This window comes from Anarhichas minor, unplaced genomic scaffold, assembly GCF_050575085.1.
Source record: "Anarhichas minor isolate MPS153535 unplaced genomic scaffold, ASM5057508v1 ptg000021l, whole genome shotgun sequence".
NCBI classification, from domain to species: Eukaryota; Metazoa; Chordata; class Actinopteri; order Perciformes; family Anarhichadidae; genus Anarhichas; species Anarhichas minor.
In genome coordinates this window covers 10287201-10311500 of record NW_027466467.1, presented here as the reverse complement: position 1 = coordinate 10311500, position 24300 = coordinate 10287201, and the positions used below count along the sequence as shown (strand labels likewise).

Sequence of the window (24300 nt, the reverse complement as noted above, 5' to 3'; positions counted from 1 at the left end):
ATCAGTGAAATTTGATTACCATGACTTTTACAAACACACTCCATATGAGAGTAGACATTCCATACATCAGCGGGGTGGAGGGGGGGGGGGCGGGAGGAGGAAGAGACAGGGAGACGGAGAAATACGTGATGCTGGAGATAGAACTGCAGTTTGGGAGGAAGAACACTAGACACACACTGTGGTCTCCAGAGTGGAATACAACACACACACACACACACACACACACACACACACACACACACACTCTGCCTGCTCACAGTGTCTCAGCCTATGTCTATATGGTAAATGTGCGGAAACAGTATATTTACCAGTGAATGTATACAGCTCCCAGGGTAAATCTCGTGAATGTGTACATTTCCTGGATAATATTAGTGGAAAATGCTCGTCGCAGCATCATGAGACTCTCAGTTCTCTCAGTAACTTTTTTTTGTGTGGATATTATGTAGGCGGCCAATTTATCCCTTTGGCAAGGCTCCTGTTACAAACAGGAGATCTGTGAGGAATGGGAGATCCAATTGAGTAACATTATAATCAGAGAAATGGGAAAAAGATCAAATTTATGCTTGTTTTTACGGCATAGTGCGGCATAGTGCGTTTACTGAATAAGGATCGAAGCAATTTAATGGCACGTATACCTTTCAACATTTGAAGTAACGTTAAGTAATCGGCACATGACCAAGAGATCCACGCCTCCTTTATTCTATGTTTTAGAGAAACATTTTATGCACTAACATCCATGTAAAAACATGTGAATATACGGAATGCTGCTTCAAAGTTAGTCTTTAATTGTGAAACAAAACTCCATGAGGCCAAATAGCAGTTAATGAACACTGTTCACAGTGTGCAGTAAACACGGCAGGAGAGCTCCATGATAATATGACTTCTCAACTCATTAACAGGGAAACACAGAGATTTACAGATTTACCTTGAGAAATGCTACCAGTGAATGTTAAACATTAACCAACTCTGTGGTTGATAATTCCTATATGCTCTTAAATATTCATATTAACGGTTCCCCGTATACACATTCCCATTATCAACTCAGATGTACAGAGAGCGAACGAGTGGCAAGAACGTGGTTTGAAACATAAAAGGGAAGCTGACACTTTTTTATCATTATATTGTATTTTTGCTCAGTAATAAATAAAAGTGTTTTTGCAATTAAACGACCACATAATCTTACCAATTTTAATGAAAAATAGAGTTGCAGCCTGCAAGTGGCGATTAGTGGGTTGAAGCCTACGAGGGCAAAACACTCAGATCCATGTGATATCAACAAAACTGACAACTTGACCTCACAGCAACTTTATAGAACACAAACAAATGTGGTCTAATACACTTTTGTAGCCCCTTTGCAAATTGGTCTGCAGTTTTTTATTGCTTTATAGTTTATCTTGCACATACTCTCTGCCATCTTCATTTTTGTGTCTTGTACGATTGTTTACTCGTCTTAACTGTCTGGATTAGCAGTTAATGATGCTGTGAGTAAACTTTACAAAGGCAATTTGACATGAAAACCAGGTGTACTCATTGGATCCCAAATATTTGAGCAAATTCTGGTTTCTCAAACTTCAAACTTACTACAAATAAGTGAGCCATAATATCTGTCCAAATATGCAGTGTGGAAAAATTCTGTAAAGACTGAATCAACATTATGCTAGCAACAGTAAAAAACAAACAAACACATAAAACACATCAAATGTAAAATAGCTAGATTCTATTGATGCAGAAAGGAAACCAGTGAAGTGCAAACTGAATTCATGTTGAGGAAACGTATTTAAGGGGGAGGCTACAGTTCACAAGCTATTGATCAATATGTTGGGATGTTTGGTATAGTGCAAACATACCCAGACTTGAATTTTGCAATACCGTGAGAGGGATTCTTTTTCCTTGTTTAAGTATTGTTGCACTTGTACGCCATCATTTGCATCAAGCCCATGACGACAAGCTGGAATGTGCAGAACAAAAAAAAGACCTACTTTCGTAAAACATGAGCAGAGAGTATGAAATATGTATTGGGTTCTAAAATCCCGAACCAGGAATATTCTTTTACAGGTCTCTAAGCTCCAGGTGTTATTTATTAAGTCAGAAAATGAAGACGCTAAGGAAAAATCAATAGGGTTCCAGCACCTGTGGTGCTTGATTTACAGTGTGTTTTTTTTGTTGACATCTCACTGTTATTTGGGGACGTAAACATGCAAAATTGCCTTGTGCTGCAGTAAAATATATTTTACTCCTGAAGCCCTTACAAAGTCTGAGGAGCAGAAAGTTATCAAAGTTAAATAAAGTTATAAAGTTATCTAGATAAAGCTCTACACATGAAGTACACACTCAACACACACTTAAAATAGGATGACCGTCTGTGGATGTGTGCACATTCACACACACATACACATTTTAATGCTTTATCTGTCTCCAATGAATTAAATCTAATTTACACAGGACTCCGATATTACAGTTGTTCTATGTGGGGACATTTTAGGAAACAAAAAGTATTGTCTCCACTGCACAGCCTGGCGTCTTATTACAGGAGACATTGCTGGCCATTCAGCTCGTTTTGGCTGGGCTTGGAACACATGCAGGCACACACACACAGCACCCCCACACTCATAGTCACACATTCCCACTGTTTAATATATTTCTGTGTCTCCAGTTAACAATATTTTGTGTCAAATTATAGTGGGCAAGATAAATAGTGGGTCTGTGGCGGCATGCGGAAAATAGAACAGGAGGAGAATGTGGGGCTTCTTGTTGGGTAGGAGGAGAGGAGAAGAGAGGAGAGGAGAGGAGAGACCACTAACTCCTACCTCAGACACCTGGCTTTTCCTGACTAGACTTGTAAAACCTGGTTAATCTCAGCGCCTTTGTGAACTTGTGTATGGTGAAATATCTGCATGACTGAAAACCCGCTGAAATACTGATCCCAACAATCTGAGAGGCTCCTACGCACATGTCCAATTTACCATGTACAGCCCCATTTGCAAATGAAAAGCTTGCCGGATAATTACATGAATCAACAAGGAAATTACATTCATGAATAGAATGAATCAAATTAATTCTTTGCATTGCTGTAAAATCTGGTTCACACTGCCAGTTTGGTCAGCGGGACAGTATGGACGTCTTGAGTTCGAGCGGAAATGGAAGTCACAACAGACACACAATGATGCTGGGTGTTAATTGGGCTATGCTTGGCTCAGAGAGAGATGAAGAGATAGACAAAGAGGAGGAGGAAAAGAGAGATGGAGGGGGATAGAGAGAGAGCCTGGAGGACTAATTAGTGATTATAACTTGGCGCTCTCCAAACATAAAATATTTCTCAACCCAAAAGACAGAGGAATGATTAAAAATAAAAGAATAGGAATCAAACACAAGGAGCTGTGAAACCCCCCTTCGGTATTGTATGTGTGTGTGCGCATGTCTGTGTGTGTATAAACATGTGTGCAAGCATGTGTGAGCACGTGTGAGGGAGTGTGTGTGACTGTGTGTGTGTGTGTGAGAGAGAGAGTGTGTCTTTGCCCCCTCATTAAACCATGCTTTACTCTGGTAAATGGCAACAGCACAGAGCTCAATGTCAACTGAAGAGGTTACAGCCATAGGCAGGCTCTGACACACACACACACGCACACACAGACACGGATACACCAAGTCTCTCGCGAACATGCGTTATCTAACAAATGCATGAACGGCACACCCAGCTCATTTTGAACTGGTGGTAAGTTTCCAAATGTGTGTTACTTTTGTCTTTGTTCTGACACGGCAGACAAAATGGAGAGTGTCAGCCTCTCCCGGCCCCATGCCAGTGTGAGCCGGACATTAGCGATTCACGCATCAAATTCATAAATCAAGGGCACCCTTCACCACAGTATAAATGGAGCACAGGGACCGGCAACTGGCTGTCTGCTTACTGTATCACTCTGGGTTTCTATAATGGATCCATAGTACTTTTTCACCTGGTTTTGACATTAACGTCGTCCCTTCTGACACATCTCCTCCCACATGTTTGTGAGAAATATCGTAGGAAACGTAGAAATACAATGCATGCATATTTAATTCAATGTATATATTTAATGGCTTACAAACAACAATAATGACATGAATAATAAATCACACTCGCCCATAGACAGAGACGCAAGCACACTGAGCTCTGTGAGCTGTAAATTGGAGCTCACACAAAGCTGAGATAAGAGAGGACGCACAGGTGAGTGTGAGTGAATTTTTACCTGAGATTAGGAGCCTTTGTCCTTCATTTTTTTTTTCTCTGTCGAACATGTTCGGTATCACAAGCAGACATTGTGACTATGTCAAGTCGCTCTTATCACCTTCGATGTACTGAACAATCAAGAACAGCGCTCGTGTCAAACATGCAACATCGATCAAACCATTAACCGGGACACACACGCGCGCACACACACCCCTAATCTGTTGCCATGGCAACACCTCTACCCTTGACGCAAACGCACACACACGGGGAGGCAGACGGGGGGGGGGGGGTCTAAAATGTATATGCTTTTTGATCTGCTTCCCATTCCAGCGATCATGTTAGCGCCATGCGGCGGCACAGCCAGCCAGACACGTGTGTGAACTGTCAATAGCTGCCTTCACACCGCACAGCTGCCAATGTATCACTGCATGACGAGAGCGGAGGGGACCCAACAAAACACTGCATGTTTCATGTCATATTACTTCATAGCGTTAACACCAGAACAATGCCGTGTGCTAACGCTTGCTTCCTGCACCCGTACAGCTGAGCGACATCACATGCAGAGAGGCATTGTGGCACAGACGGCTGTCGTCTGTGTGATGTGCTGAAGTCTGTACCGACCCATTTGACAGTTGCGTCACTTGAATCATAGTGTGTGTGTGTGTGTGTGTGGGGGGGGAGCTGCTCTGAAGTAGAAGCCTTTAAAATGCACATTAGATCATGCAATGGCATGCTCAGCCGCATCGTGCGTGAGTGCATGTTTTGTAGTAAAAATGTAAGCTTTTGAAAGGGAGTTTAACTCAGTATTCCCCTCAGTCTGTCTTCTGAAAATATGAGTCAGGATGTCGAGGGTCCCCTCATAAGAGTAACCATATCTTTTCATGAGCTTGATACCCAGGACCAGACTAAAGTTTGTAATTGTCTACATTTGAAAAAAGTTTTATAGCCTCCGTATTTCAGTGCTCCATAGAAGTCGTTCTCGACCGATGGATGAAGCAAGCTCGACATTCAGTCTGTCCACCTGAGTGTGGTTTGTTATCTAAAAGTAGTCTATAGTCTATTACCATGGACAGATACACATACACCCCCAATCTATTATTGAACAAAAGGCTCACGCCTCCGCTCAGCCCTTCAGGGAGGAATCCATCCCTCCATCCCAGAATAATTTCACACATCAGTAGATACACAAAAGAGAGAGAGAGAGAGGGTGAAAGAGAGAGAGGGGGAAGAAGAGAGGGAAGGAAGAGAGGAAAGGACAGAGAAGAGGAGGCAGAGAAGTGGATGGGGTAAAAACGTATGGGGTCACAGCTCAGTGCTTGTGGGAGGCCAAGGTGTCGGAGGGAGCCATGCGTGACAAAACAGAGATCAGAGAATCATATGCAATCACGCACGCAGACAAGAAAACAAACGCACACACACACGTGCACATGCGCACAGATAGCCACACACACACACACTTGCAGAGACATACTCCTGCATATAAAAAGGTGAGAAAAAGGACATATCAGATGAAGACTTGTAAAGATTGGGTCTGACTTAATCAGAGGCATCCTCATCCAAACACAGAATGGTAATGTCTTTATCTATCACAATCTCTTCTTATTCACGAACACACACACACACACACACACACACACACACACACACACACACACACACACGCACGCACGCACGCACACACTCTAAGGATAATCCCAATTCTACATGCAGACAACAGTGAGGATGAGGAGACACAAAACCAATTTTTGATTTCCTTACGCGTAAGCGTATGGAAATGAAGCATTGTATGGAAACTCACAAAGGCACAAATGTATACACACACACACACCCGAACGCAAACACACAAGTGTGTCCACACACCGAATAATTACTGGGCGTTTTTTTCGACACACCATTTGTCGATACCGCATCGCCACACTTCATGAACAACATCTAGACCAGAAAGATATTATACTTGAACACAAACAAACAACACACACTAAGGGGACGCGACTGAATAAATAAATTGAAAGCTTCACATTTGACAGCTGATTTGACAGCTGGAGATCCCACGTATACAAATTGTGTTACGCCACAATCTAAGGTGAACGTACAAACGCGTGTCTAAAAGTCTAAAATGTGTCTTAAATTTGATGACCAATGATGATTTCAATTTTCAATATGCTGCTGCTGAAAACTGCTACACTTCCTGCAATGTCTGCAATACAGACAGATAAAAATCGACACAAGCAGAAAATAAATCAATTATTTTGTTAGAGCAGCTTCAAAAATAATCGACCGCAATAATCTTGAGCTGTGCATATATCCCTAACAGACACACTCACTCACACACACACACACGTAGGCAGACACACGCACACACACACACACACACACACAGACTGAAAAACATACATGCACTAGACGCACAGCGAGCGTACACACTGCTCCCCCTGCGAAAGCACCAAGCTAGAGGAGCAGCAGACACAATGGAGTGTTTAAGTATGCAGGAAACTTTATGCCTGGGTGGAAGAGGAGCTTTGAAGGAATCCGCTGAGGGACACCCAACCTCCCTCTGAACTGAGCCTGTGCCTCCTCATCAGAGTGAGAGAGAGAGGGAGAGGGAGAGAGAGGAAATGAAAGATAAAGATAGAGAGGACTAGATGGTAGGTTGGAAGGGAGACTGATGGAGAGAAAGAGGGAGAGTGCAGGAGGGGGAGCAGCAACAAGGTGCTTTGGTCTAGTCCCTGCGACTTGGGTACAATTGCTCTTGGTTAGGCTGATGCGTGGAAGTCCCTAACTGGCAGCGGTCACGTTGTTCTCAACCATACACACACACACACACGCGCACACACACACACACACACACACACAGTGCCTGTTCATGTGAGCGCACTATTCAGTAGGCGCCGTGCTTAACTCCCAGTATGACCTTCATTGAGATGGATTGCATGAAAAATGTAATGACTTTCCTGAGAGAAAAACCACAGGCCAAATCAGCTTTGCATTGCATAATAATGCCGGACTTGGTAATCAATAACACAAACACACAAACACACATCCATAATGGAGTGCACAGCCTGCACATGGAGAAAATGTCTCAGCAGAGGCCAACAACATCACAATGGATGGAGCAAACCACCGGTGGTGAGCTGTGCGATGCATAAACAAGGAGCTATTGACGATAAATGCCTGCATCCATTTCCACCCATCAAACACTTCCCTAAGCTAACAGCTTACGTCTGGAACAACATGCAACTCCGAAAAAGCTTTTCACACCCCGAATGTTTAGCTAAGGGTTATCTTTGGCCGTGAGTGAAGAGTGGTCCCAACCTAATCCGGCCTCATTTGTACATTGTACATTGTACCACTTAGCCAGCAGCACAGTTTAAGTTATCTATTGTTCATGCTGCACAAATGATGCTAATTTGGGCCAAGAGCAGAGTAAACTATATTAATGAGTGGTAGCCGTGAGTTTGTGTGTAATCGTCAACAGTCAAAGCATACTAAAAGTTCTAAATGTGGTGAAACACGGACTAAAGCCCCTCAGTTACTTTGACTTAACTTACTTCTGATCTAATCCTCTGGGTCCTCGGTCACTGCTTTTGTTGTTTATACCTCACAGACAGCTTTTCACTTTTTCCTCTGCATGTTTTTTTGTTTTGTAGGACATTACACAACGTAACTAGAGCATCGTGTTCACACGTAACAAAAAGCAACAAAAAGAAGCAACTACGAGCCCGAAATGTGCCACACATTTAATAGCTTTCTATGGTTGCATAGCAACAATGTTAGGTTCAGATAATCTTTATCCTACTGACCATGGGGTGATTGAACCCAGCAACACTCCGCAGTGGAAACATTCAATCTGGAGCCTCATTTCTGGTTTCTTAGTCTCTTAGCCGTATATAGTTTTAGACCCAGGGGCCCCTGATTCCTGCGCCTTCACCCAGAGTTGTTTGGATTACAGAGCGAAATAGAAAGCAACACACCAAATGGGATGTATAGTCAGCGGGGTTTTGTGGCTGTGAGCTCTTTTTGCTGTTTCTTTCTTTCCTAGTGTCACAGTTTTAGGGTCCCATAATGAAAAGTTGCCAGTGTGTTTGTTTACCTCCTCTTCATCTCTAAATGTGACATTAGCTAGAGATGAGTCACCAGAAGAAACAGATCTCCTCTCACTGCTACAGGTATTTCCCTCTCGAGTGTGTCTAAGTCTCACCTCGTTGGTGTTCCAGCGATGGCGCTCCTTGGGCAGAGAGGAACATTTGGGCAGACACTCTAGCAGCTTCTTAGGAAGGTAGATCTTCAACTGGCCCGGCTCATCTGGAGCAGCGGGGGGGTGGGTGGGTGGGGGAGGAGAGGGGGGTGAAGATAAAGGAAGATAAATGAGGGATGAGTAGGAAGAGGAGAGACATTTCTCATCAGACACAGAGACATTGTGTGAGGAGAATACCAAAAAAAAAAAAAGCAGCATCTCTGTGATCCGGATGGATGAAATCATAACACGCTTTTATTGTGAAGCCTATTTGACGGCTAATGTGACCTGAAGCCAGTCAATCTTGCACTTTTCCGGCCTATGAAGGACATACGCTTTGATTCGTTTGGGTCTAACTTGCTGGGCTTTCTGATTTATCAGAAACACAGCTGTGTCTGTGTTAATCTTATTTACTTAGGGGTGATTCACACTGATGTAGACAAGTAAGTTTGATGGCAATCAAGGTGCACGATACAAAATAATTGTTAAGTGTGCAGTGCGCAGAGGGAGTGGCAGCGCACTTATTTTGATATTTTGGCACCTGGGTCCCACCTGGAAAACAGATTTGGATTTAGAAGAAATCCATTATCATACATTATCAGTGCATTTGGGGTTTGTAACAATCACGGCCCATCGCATCTCTTATCCCATTTAAAAGCAATGCCCTCCCTACAGTGCTACACAGACAGTTTGGTAATGGAGCAGAGACTCAAGTTTAGCTCCTCCTGAGAGAAAAACTAATATTCTTGTACCGGGAGCTGGAAAGTCACAACTGCAAATATACAGCAGCCCAAATGTTGCTACAGACAGGTGATGTTTATTCTGAAGTTTAAATCGTGCTCCTGGACATACTGTAATCCCTCTGAGCTCCATGTTGTTTTATTTAGAATCACAAACGCTAACCACAGGTGAGTTAACGTAAGTTGGTAAAAATCTGTTATTAATCTTTACTTTCTCTGCTTTATTGCCTTAAAGGATGTATTCCATTTACCATCAACAAATCCCATAAAAAGTCCAAAATCAATTATGATCGATCGTAAGAATTATTCCCTGTGTAGCCAAAGCCTAAGTTCCTCACAGCCATAATCCGCTATTGTCTGTTTTACATGAGTGAGCTACACCGTTGCACTGGGTGACTTGTTCCTTCATTACCATGAACATGGGTACAGCGCTTTATTTTGAGTCAATCCTATAAACACCATTCGGCGGCTGTAAATACTCACTAGAGCAGTGTTTCCCAAACATTCTTTCAGGGGACCCACTTTAAAAAAATGGAATTTACAATAGGCCTTATCTATAAATCGTTTTGAGGGAATTTAAATAAACGTTCCTGACCGTCTTTACTGCCGTTTCCACATCAACTTATATTCATCTTGATTAGGTAAACCTGCCATTTAAAGAGCTATATGATAAATCCCAACTTTGTTTTGTGAATGTGTTATTATAAACACACATGTTAATTTATAAATGAGACCAAATAAATGCATTTAGGCAAAGTTAACAGACATCTTATTCTTTGAATTTCCTCTCATCAGTTAAACAAACAGAATGTAAGCTAGCCTTTAATATTAGCTTCAATGTTATAAGTCGGCTACAATTATCAGAACAACACGAACATTCAAGGTCCCTCGTGTGGCTCAAAGGTGTACTGCAGAAATAAAGGTTTAATAAAAGACTAAAAAAATCAGCAAATGTATTTGCCGACCTTCACAAAATCTCCTGCGACCCACCTGTGGGTCCCGACCCAGTCATTGGGAATGACTGCACTAGAGCACCAAATTTGCGGCTGAAAATAGTCCCCAATAAATGTGTTTGCTAAAAACTACAGTGCTCAGCAGTTTTGGAAGATGTTTAAAAGTGTTGAAAGATTTAATTCTTAAAGCCACGAACAAGACAGGGAAGTATTTCTGTAGAGATGAACCAACATATTATTGTTTGTTCTGGTCTTTTCATGGGATTTGTTGACATTGCCAAAAATATATCACACCTTATCCATTAATTCAAAAAAATAAAATACGCATGTTTTTTTCAATGTGACGACTGGTGGAAGAATATATAGCTGAACAGGCAAGCAAAACATGGGAGACCTATGAGAGTCCCACTACCAGAACTAAACGGTGCTGCCCCCACTGCATCTCTCCTCCCACTGCGGAGCGTTTACAATCACCAACATACTGAATAGTTGCAGGTGAGGAATAGAAAAAATAATCCCACTGCGCCTCAGGAAAGTAATACTTCACCAGCACATGGCGTCCGCACAAAGACGGAGCCCCTGCTGTGTGTACGTGTGTGTGTGTGTGTGTGCGCGCCTGTTTGTGAGTATGTGCCCAACGGGTGTGCCGCTCAGAAGTCAAAGAGAGCAAGCACTCAAAGGTTATTGATAAGCATTTGAGTAGAGGGCGTCCATTCATGACTCCCCTGGGAGGATAGGAATTATACTCTACCTGAGGGCAGACAACAGAGAGAAAAAGAGAGATAGGTGGGGTGGGAGGGGTCAGGAACGGGAGACAGAGAGAGGCGGGGGAGACAATGAGCCAGAGAGAGACAGTTAATGAAGAAAAAAGAAAGTTAGGAAGAAAGAGAGAGAGAGAAGATTTAGAAAGGACAAGAGATGGAACAAGGTAACACAAAGACGCCAAAGAGAGAAAAGTACTGTAACCGGACCGGAGTGGGGTCTATGTGCGTGTGTGTGTTTGTGCTCATGTGAGTGTGTAGGTGTCTGAGCATGTGTGTGTGTGTGTTTGTCTCGGTAGGAAGTGTGTTCAGGCACGTATGCCCCCCCTAATCAATTATGCATTTATTAATAGAAGGCCTGAGAAGACAAAATTTCAAACAGCTGAACTGTGCAGCAGCTTAGTTAAACAGCTGAATGGTGCAGCTTAGTTAAAGCCTAATTTCTTTTTTAGCAGCACTCCAGCCTCTCTGCTATGAATGCCAATCAGCGTTTAAACCCCACCCCTCCTGGCTATAACCTCCTCCCCTCCCCCTGCTGTTCTGAAGAATTCTCATCAGAGCCTCGCCTTTGAAATGTACCAGAACCACCACATCAAACAAGCCCGTCGCACATGCGTATATAGGCACACACACACACACACAAACACCTGCGCACACACACCCACACGCACAAACAGACTCACACATACACACACAGTGCCTGTCGATCAAAGCTAAGACATCACAGTATTTGTCCCAGAGTGGCGTTTTTTTATTTTTTTTTACCAGTGACCTTGGTACCGAAAATCCCTTTCAAAGCCCACCTTCACAGACACGACCGTCATCTTAGCCTATCCTCACATCGACTCCTCCGCGCTGACAAGAAATGCAAGACCAACTTTGCAGATTTGTTGAATGCTGATGAGCTTTTACACCCCAAAGGGTTGTATCTTGTATTTCTAACAATCCTGAACCAGTGAATGCGTCCCTGTTTTAAGAAAATTCAGCCTGGGTACTGTCGCAATTGTCTTTTCCATCTGTTCCGAATGGCTCTCTGTGGAGCTATACTGTGGTGTGACACGGGGCAAAAAAAACTTCTCTTCCGTTTGTGCCTACCCAGGAGAACGAACCAACCTGGGACACGGGGAAAACACATCTAAATATGTAAATTGAGTGCTGCTCACATTTATATTTGAAATAATGATTAACAGCTTCTATACCTGCATTGCTTAATGTGAGTCCCTCAGCGATGAGCCACACATTTCTGGCCGTACATAGATCACTCGCTCACTCGCTAATCTAGTAAAAAAAGAGTCCAAAAGAGTGACAAAACCTGAATGCTAATGTGAAACCGCTGGCTCATTAACTCATATAGAGGTAAGAAGTGAAAATGTTCGACCAAAGTGAACCATCGCTTTGGTTGCCTATCAAATGCCATAATTTAGACTGGAATCACACAGATGAGCAGCCTCTGACTGATGAATATTTTACCTCATAAAACTGTCATCTCCATATTTAACACAGAAACAAGCCAATGCCCTTGTGAGATGGCTGTCAGTTAATTATAAAACTCTCCTCAGTAAAGAGAGAGGAAAACGCTCCAAATGCAACTCTTAACTCTCCCCCTACTGATATTAGGAGGCGTCAGGGGAAATTTTCCCATTTTCCCCCTTTTCGGGATGAAATTAATGTGACAGAAAGAAAGGCTCATTGCACAGCAGCTAGATAGAGGGTGGGAGGGCAGGAGGGAGAGCCAGGGAGAAGAAAAGGGGGGGAGCATATAGCACGGGATGAGCGAGAGTGCAGGAAGAGGGAGGGGGAGACGAGAGAAAGAGGGAGAGCAGGGGATGGAGGGGTGGTGGGGGGTGGTAGAGAGATGGGCATGCATGCTAATTTTATCATTCTGCTGATAAACTTTTCCTCCAGTAATCCTCCAGCTGGGACGTGAGAACAGATAGGAGACAGGGGTAGTATAGTCTCAGCTCATATTAAACAGCCATCCCAAGCACAACTCTCTGTTCTGTTCTATTCTATTGTTTTTGAGATTTTCTCTTAGTTCTTTATTTGCTATTTTGTCTCGCTCGCTCTCATCCCTCTTAACAAAATAAGAGGATTTGGTGCAGGTATGAGGCCAGCCGCTCCTTTTGAGAAGAAAAAGGGGTTGGGAGTGGGGGGGGGGGGGGTGTATATACCCATAACCCCCACCACCACCACCACCACCTCACTAAGCAGCATGTCAGTCTGCTCCTCCTCACATCTGTGTATTTTCCTCCAATTTGTCCCCCTAACACACACACACACACACACACACACACACACACACACACACACACACACACACACACATTTACACAGAGGCAGAGACATGCATCTGCGTCATGTCCTCAGAAATCAATAACAAATCAAAGCAATCATGGCCTTTATAGTCCCTCTAATACACCGCAGCAATCACACACATGCCCAGACAAAGTCGCACTCATACACGACCATGCGGCGACCCCAGATTACACACTCCATCTCACTTTTAGTTTAACCAGGCCCATTGAGGATTATAGACACATAATGCCATGTGTACAGATTAGGTATGACAATAAACTACTGATAGCCAGAGTAAGCCCTGCCTTCTCTATGGCTATGTGGAGTAATGTGTGTGTGGGTGTGTGTGTGTGTGTGTGTGTGTGTGTGTGTGTGTGTGTGTGTGTGTGTGTGTGTGTGTGTGTGTGCCCGCTAATACTGTACCGGCATGTATGAATAAACATGATGTGTAAGAGAGCTGCAATGGAATGACGTCTCAGCACAGAGACACAGTGTGTGTGTTTGTTTTGTGTACGTGTGAGTGTGTGTGTGAGTGTAAGTGTGATCTGTTACAGAGCAGATGAGAAGGAGATCTCAGTCAGTTCCCGCATCACATCATTCTACCAGAAGGCTTTTATAGTTGCTCCCAGAGTCACCCTGTGCCACAGACAAAGTGTGCACGCGCATGCACAAAACAGTGTGAAGAGTGCTTCTGCGTCTCTTACTGTTGGCGTCGGTGTCGTCACTCTTGGGAGGGGTGTGTCCTGTGTAACCGACGGCAATTCTGACCATTCGCTCTGGATTTCTTATCTTCTTCAGTCCTACAAAAAAGAGAGAGAGGAAAAAGGCCGAGCAAGAGACAAAGACAGAGACACATTTAGGAGACGCTTGAGACTTTTGGTTTCCTTGAGCAAGTTGCACACCTCGCTTCCTTCTTCCCTCCCTTTAAGCCCAGAAACTCAGAGTGATATGCATGTGGGCTGATCCATTTTCTGATCCACTAACTGGCCTCCATTGTGTCCCCCTGATCGATTGGCCACAGTAGATACACTGCACTCCATGTGTGTGACTAACTTGTACCCAGCTTTAGTTTCTCTTCTCTCTCATCATTTCTCTGTTTCCCTGACCACTGTTGCTATGATACAAAGTAGACCAACCAGCACAGAGGGAGATGGTCTTCCAGGCTATATGGTGGATGTTGTTCTCATGCCCACTGGTACACTCTGCCGATCAGCGCCACACACACACACACACACACACACACACACACACATCTGCCGGGGGATGGAACTGGAAAGAGTATGTATGTAGCTATCTCTGCTGCCTTCGTGACCACTGCGATCCATTTTGGCTTCCATTCAGCACAGCTGAAGCTCGTAAATGATTACATCGTCTGTACTCATAACACAGAAGGGGGCAACGGACAAAAAATAAATCTCATACTGTGAATATGTGAGTCCGTTTGCGTGTGTGTAGGGATAGCAATGTATGGGCAGGGAGGGGTGGTTTTATATTTATGTGGTACAGTTCCTGCTGATCTGCCCATGGGCCATCTGTCTCATCTACAGATCTAGTCTTTACACGCAACGGGACTCTCAACCCACGGCCTTCCCTTTGCCTCTGGCTGCACTCCGCACGCTCGCCTGCACGCCTCTATGTATGCGTGTCTGACTCCCAGTGCTGTGCACCTGAACATGTGCCTTTTGAAATGTAGGATAGTACACTTGTGTAGCGCAAGTTATCCGAAAATTGCCCTGTTAAAAGAAATCTTTCTCACATCACTCCGTATAGTGGAGAGACGGTTAAAGGCTCTTCCTGCCGTGTTCAGTGTCACTTTGCTGAGGAAGAGATCACAAGAAACAATTTCGAATAGTCTCATAATAATGTCTTCAGTGCTGTGTGACAGTTTAGCTCTTAAGTTGAGGAACTGCGTGTCATCCATAACGACACATTCATATGTTGGTGTTTGTTGGCTTATAAAGGGGGAAGTGACATCAGAGGAAAGAAAACAAAAGCGATACCAGACTACCAGGGGATGTTTATAAACAAATGTCTTTGCACTGAGTAATAAATAAAGATTTCATTAACCTATGAGTTGAGATGGAGATAACATTGCCATGGTGTTTGTGGTCACCTCTTAAATAATTCATGAAAGAATGAATAACAGTCTGAATGAAATGGTGGCTGTGTGTGACGATAATGACCCCCGCGAGTTTAACTGAGGGAGTTAAAATGTAAACTACATTTATACATGACCTAAAACTGAGACCCCCCCCCCCCCCCCCCCCCCCCCTCTCCTCTCCCCAAAGGCATCCAGATTCTCACCTTCACTGCCTTAGCAACCATAAGCACACATCAAATGAACACAAACATAAACACACACATACACACACACGCATTCACACACCCACACAACATTGGAATGTGACTAAATAAATGCACAGCTGGTCTGGGAGCTTGCGTGCATGTCAGGAAAGTATAAATCTACAATTCAATGGTCTATTTTATGCTCAAAGAGAGATACAGAGACAGATAAACACACACGCACGCACACACACACACACACACACACACACACACACACACAGAAAGCATCTGAATTCCTTCAGCGTGAACCACTCTCATCCTCTCTCATCCCCATCCCTTTTATGCTAAATGCTTCAAAAGCACTCATAAACCAGCTGCTCAGGGGAAACGCTGGCAAGCGTCGGACGGTGAAAAACTACCCTATACCCCGACTCACTTGGAGCCTACACCGACGGGACAACTCTCCTTCCGTTATTTATTTGCTGTCGGTTAACCGTGCTCCACACAGTCGCTGGTTCAGCACCTGCGTCCGTGTTTTCGGGACGGGCTAGAAAGGGAAAGCCCTGCCGTTATCTCTCTCCATCTCCATGCCTCGTCCCTGCATCGCCTCGTCTGAACCCCGAATAGCGGGACTCTGCCATCTCAAATAAAAACCGTTATTTCTCTCTTACCTTCCGGCTTGTTTTCGGCAGCCATTTCCCCTCCGCCGCGCGCCTCATCCCTCCTCCTCCTCCTCTTCCTCTTCCTCCTCCTCCTCCTCCTCGACTCGACCTAGTGGTGGTGGAGGTGGTGGGGAGTGTGGGGGGGGGGGGGGGGGGGGGGGGACCACGCGCGTGCACAGAGAGGACAGCTCAAGGAGGGGGGCGGGGCTGAGAAGAAGGGAGGATGGTGGGGGGGGGGGCGAGCCTGCCGCGTTAAGCGAGACTATTGGTTCAAACGGTGAGGATGGACGGCGGAACTCTCCATCCCTCCGTTTGTTCCCGTTGGCCCCGCCCCCTCTGTCGTTCACGCGCACTCTTCCTCGCTCTCTCTCCCCTCTCACGTCACTGAACGACGTCTGTATTCGAGGACACCTTGACAGCCTCCCACAGCATCATCATCACCATGCTCATCATCGTCTTCTCCCTCACACACACACACACACACACACACACACACGCACACAACGTAGGCCTACACACACGTAGCCACATTACAGACACACATACCAACGCGCGCGTTCATTTCTCCACATGCAAATCCAGTGGACTGTTGACAAAATGCGATGTAAGGTCGCGTCTCGCCATAAATGATGAACTCCTCTTGAATCTAAATGAGGAGAACTGCCTGATAGAGCCTCTGATGCGCGATTTTTTTTAGATGGCTTGGCGGGTGCTGTCATTCGATGTGGTGCTGAAGCTCGCGGTGCTGAAAGGACAGCTCCACACGCGCTCACACAGGCTGCGCGCACTCACTAACTGCTTTCTTTGAGCCTTGTTATTGAATTGAAGTGATGATATAGGTCAGGTGCCCCCCCCCCCTCCCCTTGTTACCTATTTGACTCTATAGCGGAATATCGTTGTAACATTGTTGTAATATTCCTACGGGAAGTTTGTAACAAACCTATCAACATGTTCTCACCAAAAGGCTATTTATTATTCTACCGTTTTATGCTATTCCTTCTAAATAGAGGGGTTCAACTGGGACCATTATGTTATTGTTTCAAATCCACTCTGTCACTCTGTGCCTCGGGGTAAAATATTGCCTTTGCACCAAAGCCTTGCGTTTGACACACAATCCTCTCTGTTGACATGCTCAACATGAAACTGCCCGCATATACTCAGAACATCTCAGTGTCCTTTACAACATCTCTCCCAACGCTAGTGTTTTCAGTGAAAAAGAAAAGAGAAAACGTGTTTACACACTGCCAAATACAAAACCGTCTAAAAAGTAAGAACTCTCTTCTAAACCGTTCTTGTATGGAGGTATCAAATCTGTCAAAGCTCTGATTTCGAACGCAAACACACCCAGCAGAGGGCGACAGAACAACTTCCGGTCCTAACTTGACTGTCCAATGAGCTTCCAGATCACTGGACGGGTGGGCGGGACCATACCAAACGCAAACATGGCGGCGTCCTTAGATGATGATTTTGAGTTTGATAACCAGGACTACTACTCTCTGCTCAACGTCAGGAAAGAGGTATGGCTCATTCAGGTTTGCAGTGAAACCGAATGGTGACGGAACTTTTCCCGTGACTGTCGGGTAGATTTCCATTGAGAAACTGCTCTGCAGTCGGTGTATCTCCTCCTCCAGTTCAATAACGGGCTTCTTCATCAGCACCATCATCCGTGGAGGTTGACACCGGGTTGATGCAGCAGAGGCATGATAAGCAGGACATTTCAGCATCTACTTTACTTGAATGCAGGCGGTGTTTGCACATTAGAGTGTGTGTTTGCAACAATAACGTCTGCTCCGATGAGCACCTTCTCAAATCAGGCCTGACAAGGACTTGTTCTTGGACGTTCAACAGGATAATGTTAGACACCATATAGCCCAACAGGATTTAAGCTGTCATTCTTTTAATTCAGTGTTTAAATGTCAGTGAACTGTAGCTGCTTTTCAATCTCCTGGAATTACTAGTTGAATTAGTTGAACATTAATATGCAATTATTTTTCAAGAAAAAATGCAACAAAATAGCTGGTTCCAGCCTCTCAAAAGTCAATCAACAATAAATCAACAAAGTATTTTTGTCGGATTAATCAATGATGAAAATAAGTGTCAGCTGTAGAACTTACTCAGTGGTGAGACCTGCCCCGCTCTCTTGTCACAGGCTACATTGGAGGAGCTAAAGGCTTCATATCGGAGGCTGTGTATGCTCTACCATCCCGACAAACATCGAGACCCAGAGCTGAAAAGCCAGGCCGAACTGCTTTTCAACCAGGTGCACCAGGCATATGAAGGTAAGGACGCTTGGCCTGCAAGTATGCACCAATTGGGATTTAAACCATTTAGTTCAACATTTTTATTGATGTTCTCGGAAAACAGACATTTAAAGCACAACAAAATCCAGACAGAAACACAAAACACCGACATAAACTGAACTGTTATTTCTCTCTTTCCCTTCAGTGCTAAGCGATGCTCACTCCAGAGCCATCTATGACATCTTTGGGAAGAAAGGGTTGGAGGTGGAAGGCTGGGAGGTATGTATTGTGTCTAACATAAAGCTTTTGTGGTTTTGCTGCTACATTATACATACTTAACATATCTTCATTACCACTACCATATGATGATGATGATGATGATGATGATGATGATGTGTAGGTGGTGGAGAGGAAGAGAACTCCAGCAGAAATTCGAGAGGAGTACGAAAGGCTGCAGAGAGAAAGAGAAGAGCGGAGACTGCAGCAAAGAACTAACCCCAAGGTGTTCTCAGTCACAACTACACCGCATTCATCTGTCAACTTCACCACTTTCAGTGTATTTCTCGTGTGGGCTATTCAGATATTACTAAATACATTGTGTAAAACAATTACACTTTGACCGTAGATGGTTTCCACATTCATTTCATTATGTCCGTCACCCTTTTCCTTCTCTCTTAATTCATTCTGTCAATCTCTCCCTCTTCACTCACTCGTTGTTCAGGGCACAATCAGCGTGGGTGTGGATGCAACAGACCTGTTTGACCGCTATGATGAGGACTTCGAAGAGATGCCAGGAGGGGGATTTCCTCATATTGAAATCAACAAGATGCACATTTCCCAGTCCATAGAGGTACAACAAAAAACACACACTCACTTAGCGTTTGCCTTCCACACGGCTTCTTACCTAAGCCAGGGTCTCTGTAGTACTGTCTCGTGTCATCAGGCGTAACTTTCCTGTCTCTCTTCAGGCTCCTTTGACGAACTCTGACACAGCAGTGCTGTCTGGGTCGCTCTCTACACACAATGGGAACGGAGGGGGCAACATTAACATGACCGTACGGAGGGTTACTTCAGCCAAGGGCTGGGGAGAGGTACACACACATATACACACATACACACATTAGGATAAGGACAGATTGTTTTAGTAATTTTGCCACAGATTTGCCCGCATGCAATCACATGTTTCTGTGCATGTGTCTCTGTAGGTGGAGTTGGGTGCAGGAGACATACTTGGACCTATCATTGGGTTAAAGGTGTTTCGCAACCTCACTCCGCGGTGGTAAGACCTCACTGTTTGACTAAAATACCTACTCTTTGAACACTATTCTGTCTCTTTTAATGTCCTCTCTTTTACCTCCTCTCTGTGCAGTTTCTTGACAGCCCAGTGCGGTTTGCAGTTCTCTCCTCGAGGTTTGCGACCGAGCTGTTCTCTGATGACCGCACGCCACCTGGACCAGAACACCATGGGTTACCTGCAGTGGCGCTGGGGGCCCCACAGCGCCATGACCACCAGCCTGGTCCGAGACACAAAGAGCAGCCATTTTACTCTAGCTCTGCAGGTACACACAAACAGAAGCGCAAGAACAGACGCATTTACACTGTAGACAGGCAGGTATATACTGTACAGTACACCGCTACCTGCTGTCAAAACTGTTGGACTTACTCAACCCTGATATTTGCTATAATTTCACTCTATATACTAATATGCGATTCTCTCCCTACACCACCTCTTCCAGCTGGGCGTGGCTCATTCCTACCTGATGATGAGCTACCAGTACAAGTTCCAGGACGAGGACCAGACCAAAGTGAAAGGCTCTGTGAAGTACGTCTGTCTGCTTATGTTCTCCAGAGACTTATTGTCTGTTAATCAGCTGGTTTACCGGGCAGGCAGTGTGCAACAATCTGGCAATGCAAACAAATTATATTCTAATAATAGGCTGAAGTAATTTCCTTGTCAAAGCAACAGAAATTCAATTAAAGAAACTGCTTCACTCTGTCCGTGTTACTGACGTCAGTAGCTGCCTAACTCTCATGGTCTCTGTTCATTTTTGTGTTCCTCCATTTCCAGGACGGGCTGGTTTGGCACTGTTGTGGAATATGGAGTAGAGAGGAAGATCAGCCGACACAGTGTCCTGTCAGCCACTGTCAGCATCGGGGTCCCTCAGGGAGTCACACTCAAGATCAAGTACTGGTCACCCCAAAATATGATCTCATTCTCTCACGGGTTCTTATCTGCCTGCATCGTTCTCTAATGTGTGTGTGCGTGTGTGTGTGTATTTGTGCTGGTGTTTCCGTGCAGGTTGGCGCGTGCCAGTCAGACGTACCTGTTTCCAGTCCATCTAACGGACCAGCTGCTGCCCAGTGCTGTCTTCTACGCCACTGTGGGACCCGTGCTGCTCTACATGGCCATCCACAGACTGATCATCATCCCATACACACAAGCACAGAAAGAGCAGTCAGTACCACTCCTGTCCTCATCACCTCTCGCACTCAATCAGCATCTGACTTTGCCAAAAACTTGACAGGGAATGGATCTTAACTTACCGTTGACCAACGTTCCCCTTAAGTTTTGCATATATTTTTTTTAAACAAAGTTTAGATAGTTTGATTATGGAACTACACGGCACTGAGTTGGGCAAGGATACAACATTTTGGGAGGGTTTCTCTCACACTGGCACTGTCCTCACAGACAGCCTCCACAGTGAATCCCAGTGGGTGATTGTTGATGTCTGCTTTGTGCTTCTCAGAGATCTGGAGCTGCAGAGGAAGAGCTCAGCCACAGACATCGCCAAGAAGAAGCACGAGGCAGAGTCTGCTGTGAGTACTCGCATGCATGCGTGTGTGGCATTGATTATTGTTTCTAGGTTCACTCCTCATCTTGTCTGAAAATCTCTCTCCTATCCTGTTGTATTTTTGTTCTCCACCACCCCTCTTCCTTTGTCTCCCTTGGCTCCTCTGCAGGTTCTGCTGATGCAGGAGTCTGTGAGGAGAGTCATAGAAGGGGAGGAATCCAAGATGGGTGAGGAAACACACACACACACACACACACTCTCTCACTCAGACGCTACACCAGGGTGAGAACTGAGAACCTTTTTTTTTTTTTTTAGTTTGCAGCCAAAACTTTGTAAAAATCTAAATGTGTAATTCAAACACCTGCTGAAGCTCCAGGATTCTTTTTTTTCTTCTAAGCCTGACATCCGTCATCTGCTGCTGTGAAGCAACTTCTGACGCCCATCTCCATGCTGCAATGTTTACATAGGTTACGCTTGTAAATCTGTGCCGTGTACACTGGCGTAAATCAAGACTGTAATTTCAGTGTGCTAATGGATGTCCTGTTATATTTGTTGAGAGTGGTGTTTATGAGGCGTGTTCACAGCACTTTCTAGATGCTCTGTCCAAAAAGGAGAGGGAGACATCGTTATATAGTAATGATATCAAGCTATAGTAGCAGGACTGTTGTTGTGCCACAGCTTACATAACACGTATCATTGTGCACTCCTCATGTCTGTCATATCCTAGAATTACTCCAGTCTGTCTGTACTGCTCTCTGTTTTGGGCATCATAATTCATATGTAAACACAGCCGAAGTTACATGAAAGCATGAAACGGTTACACTGTATGTCACTGTCTAGGTCTGATCATCCTGAATGCCTGGTATGGAAAGTTTGTGTCAGACACCAGCCAGAAACAGGAGAAAGCAAAGGTCATCGACGTCACCGTGCCTCTGCAGTGCCTGGTCAAGGACTCCAAACTCATTCTCACCGAGACCCCCAAGGTGTGTGTGTGTGTGTGTGTGTGTGCGCTTAGTTCCATATCATTTTTAGTCCATTTGACTATCACAAATCTGTGACATGCGTATGCATTGTTCAACTATGTGCAGGCAGGGTTGCCGGGCTTCTACGACCCCTGCGTAGGAGAGGAGAAGAGTCTGAAGTTACTGTACCAGTTCAGAGGTGTCATGCACCAAGTCATCTCTGCAGACACGGAGTCACTACGGATACCCAAGCAATGTTAGTATGCAGCCACTCTACCCCAGAAGACCCAGTGTTATAATCACGTACCTGCACACTACTACAGTAGATGCATGCAGCCATGTTCAAATGATTTCTTTATTTTTGTCTTTTCAGCTCACAGAATTGAGCCCGAGTCCTAGGAGCGCACCACTGTTGTAGCATCAAGAGGGCAAAATCCAGATAAAGCAGACTTTGTATCGAATGATGAACCCAAGAATGGAAGGGGGGGGACACATCAACAATAAGTCTGTCTCCCTCCTCTGGTCCTCCTCTGTCATGGTATTAGTGAATCTGTTTATCGACTATCCACTCCTCCCTCTCCTGTGGGCCGTCTCCGAGGTTTCAGCAGAATTCAGGAGTCGGCTCAGAGTTTCTACAAGGTGTTACCCTTTGTGTTAACGGTATGCTGCACCTGACAGGGCTGCCAGCTTCAGGAGATCAGACACTGGCACTGAACATAGTTTTATATATATATATATATATATATATATATATATATATATATATATATATATATATATATATATATATATATATATATATATATATATATATATATATATATATATATGCACTCCACAGAGGGACTGTCTGAGACCATTCCTGTCAACGATGAGCTAAAAGTGCACATGCATTTAAAGAGGTTTCTTTACATTTGTGTGTTAAGTATACACAAATGAGCTGTGCTGTAATTTGTCCCCCATATAATTGTAGTCTTTGTACTGTAAGTGTATCGCCCTCAAATGACGTTAACAGTCATGTCAATGTTTAGAGTAACACTATGCAGGACCTCAGTGACCCTGAGGCTGGCCCATCAGAGGATTGATAGCGTAACTCGTGTTTTTGTTTACTTGTTGAAATGTCGACCTAATTTATGAATGCCTTTTTAGTGACATCTCTGCTGCTCAGGTGTAAACTGGTGCTCACTACTTTAACGCTATCTGTGAGGGTTGAGACATGAAATGAAATGATAGTGATCCAACCAAGGAGAGACAGGCTTGAATTCTTCATGCATATTGTTTTAATAGTTCAGGCTAGACTGCAATTTAACAGGCAGAATATCCACTTAAATTTGATTTGCATCAGTGTTTATTGATTGTCGCTGCGCAGTAAACGGAATTTCTTACAATGATTTTTAATAAGTGAAGGTTAGTTTGTTCTTGGCTGGTGCACATCGGGCCCTAAGCCCCTGACGACAGTCACTGATGGAATCAATATCTAATAATCAAGAAGCAGAAATGGAGATTATGTGACCAGTAGAAGGGCATCGGTCAGCACTTTCCCTCGTGAAGGTTGTCGGTTTGCTGTTGAAGCGGTCACTGTGACAGACAACAAAAAACATTTTATTTTTGACTTTGTTCAGTTTATACACTAGATCAGTGCCATGTGTTTTTATTTGAGGTTCTCAGTCCCTTTAAAGAATAAGGAATAATTAGCTAAAGCCATACATAATGTATAAGATGCTCGTCACTTGTCTGTCCTTTAGGTGATAATCCACAAAGTAACTGACCTGTACTCTAGCTTTTTCTTTTTGAGGTCGACATGGGGAAATATAATATCCTATGGTGCATCTTCTGTTCAGACACAGATGTCCCAAACTTTCTAATATCAAATGCACATTAAACTATGATCCCCTATTTGTGGATTGGCACTGTAACTGTGAGAGTTAGTGAATTATTCCTCTATTTTGTTAGGAGACCCTGTCATGGACTCTGGGGGAATGAGACACTGTAGGATACTAAAGGGTATTTTATTAAATAAAAAGGTAACATTTTGCACAAAGTGTTTAAAGTATAGCAGAGGCTAGTTGTCGTGGAAGTTGTGCTGAAGCCTCTAATTAAAGCTGTACACTTTTACTGAACTCCAGAGTTCACATCTAAGACATCCGGTTGACTTTATATGGTGCCCTCCATTG

General features: G+C 44.3%; 2 protein-coding genes across 2 annotated transcripts in view; one reads left to right on the top strand and one right to left on the bottom strand.

The window, feature by feature from the left end:
• Positions 1-16166, bottom strand: part of LOC142954729 (calmodulin-binding transcription activator 1-like) — a 47002-nt gene extending 30836 nt beyond the window's left edge. Inside the window, exons 1-3 of the mRNA XM_076095929.1 lie at positions 16142-16166; positions 13889-13984; positions 8400-8503 (exon numbers count right to left, since the gene is read on the bottom strand). Of these exons, the coding sequence (XP_075952044.1) occupies positions 8400-8503; positions 13889-13984; positions 16142-16166 (225 nt within the window). The remainder of the gene's footprint in view (positions 1-8399; positions 8504-13888; positions 13985-16141) is intronic.
• Positions 16167-17523: 1357 nt separating this feature from the next.
• dnajc11b (DnaJ (Hsp40) homolog, subfamily C, member 11b) lies at positions 17524-22596 on the top strand. Its single transcript, XM_076096137.1, has 16 exons — positions 17524-17649; positions 18282-18411; positions 18578-18651; positions 18773-18874; positions 19094-19222; positions 19341-19463; positions 19578-19651; positions 19742-19931; positions 20109-20194; positions 20441-20557; positions 20672-20827; positions 21120-21189; positions 21334-21391; positions 22005-22147; positions 22253-22382; positions 22500-22596. The coding sequence occupies exons 1-16, from the start codon at positions 17524-17526 to the stop codon at positions 22523-22525; spliced, it is 1734 nt and encodes a 577-aa protein (XP_075952252.1). The 3' UTR covers positions 22526-22596.
• The last annotated feature ends 1704 nt before the right edge of the window (positions 22597-24300 follow it).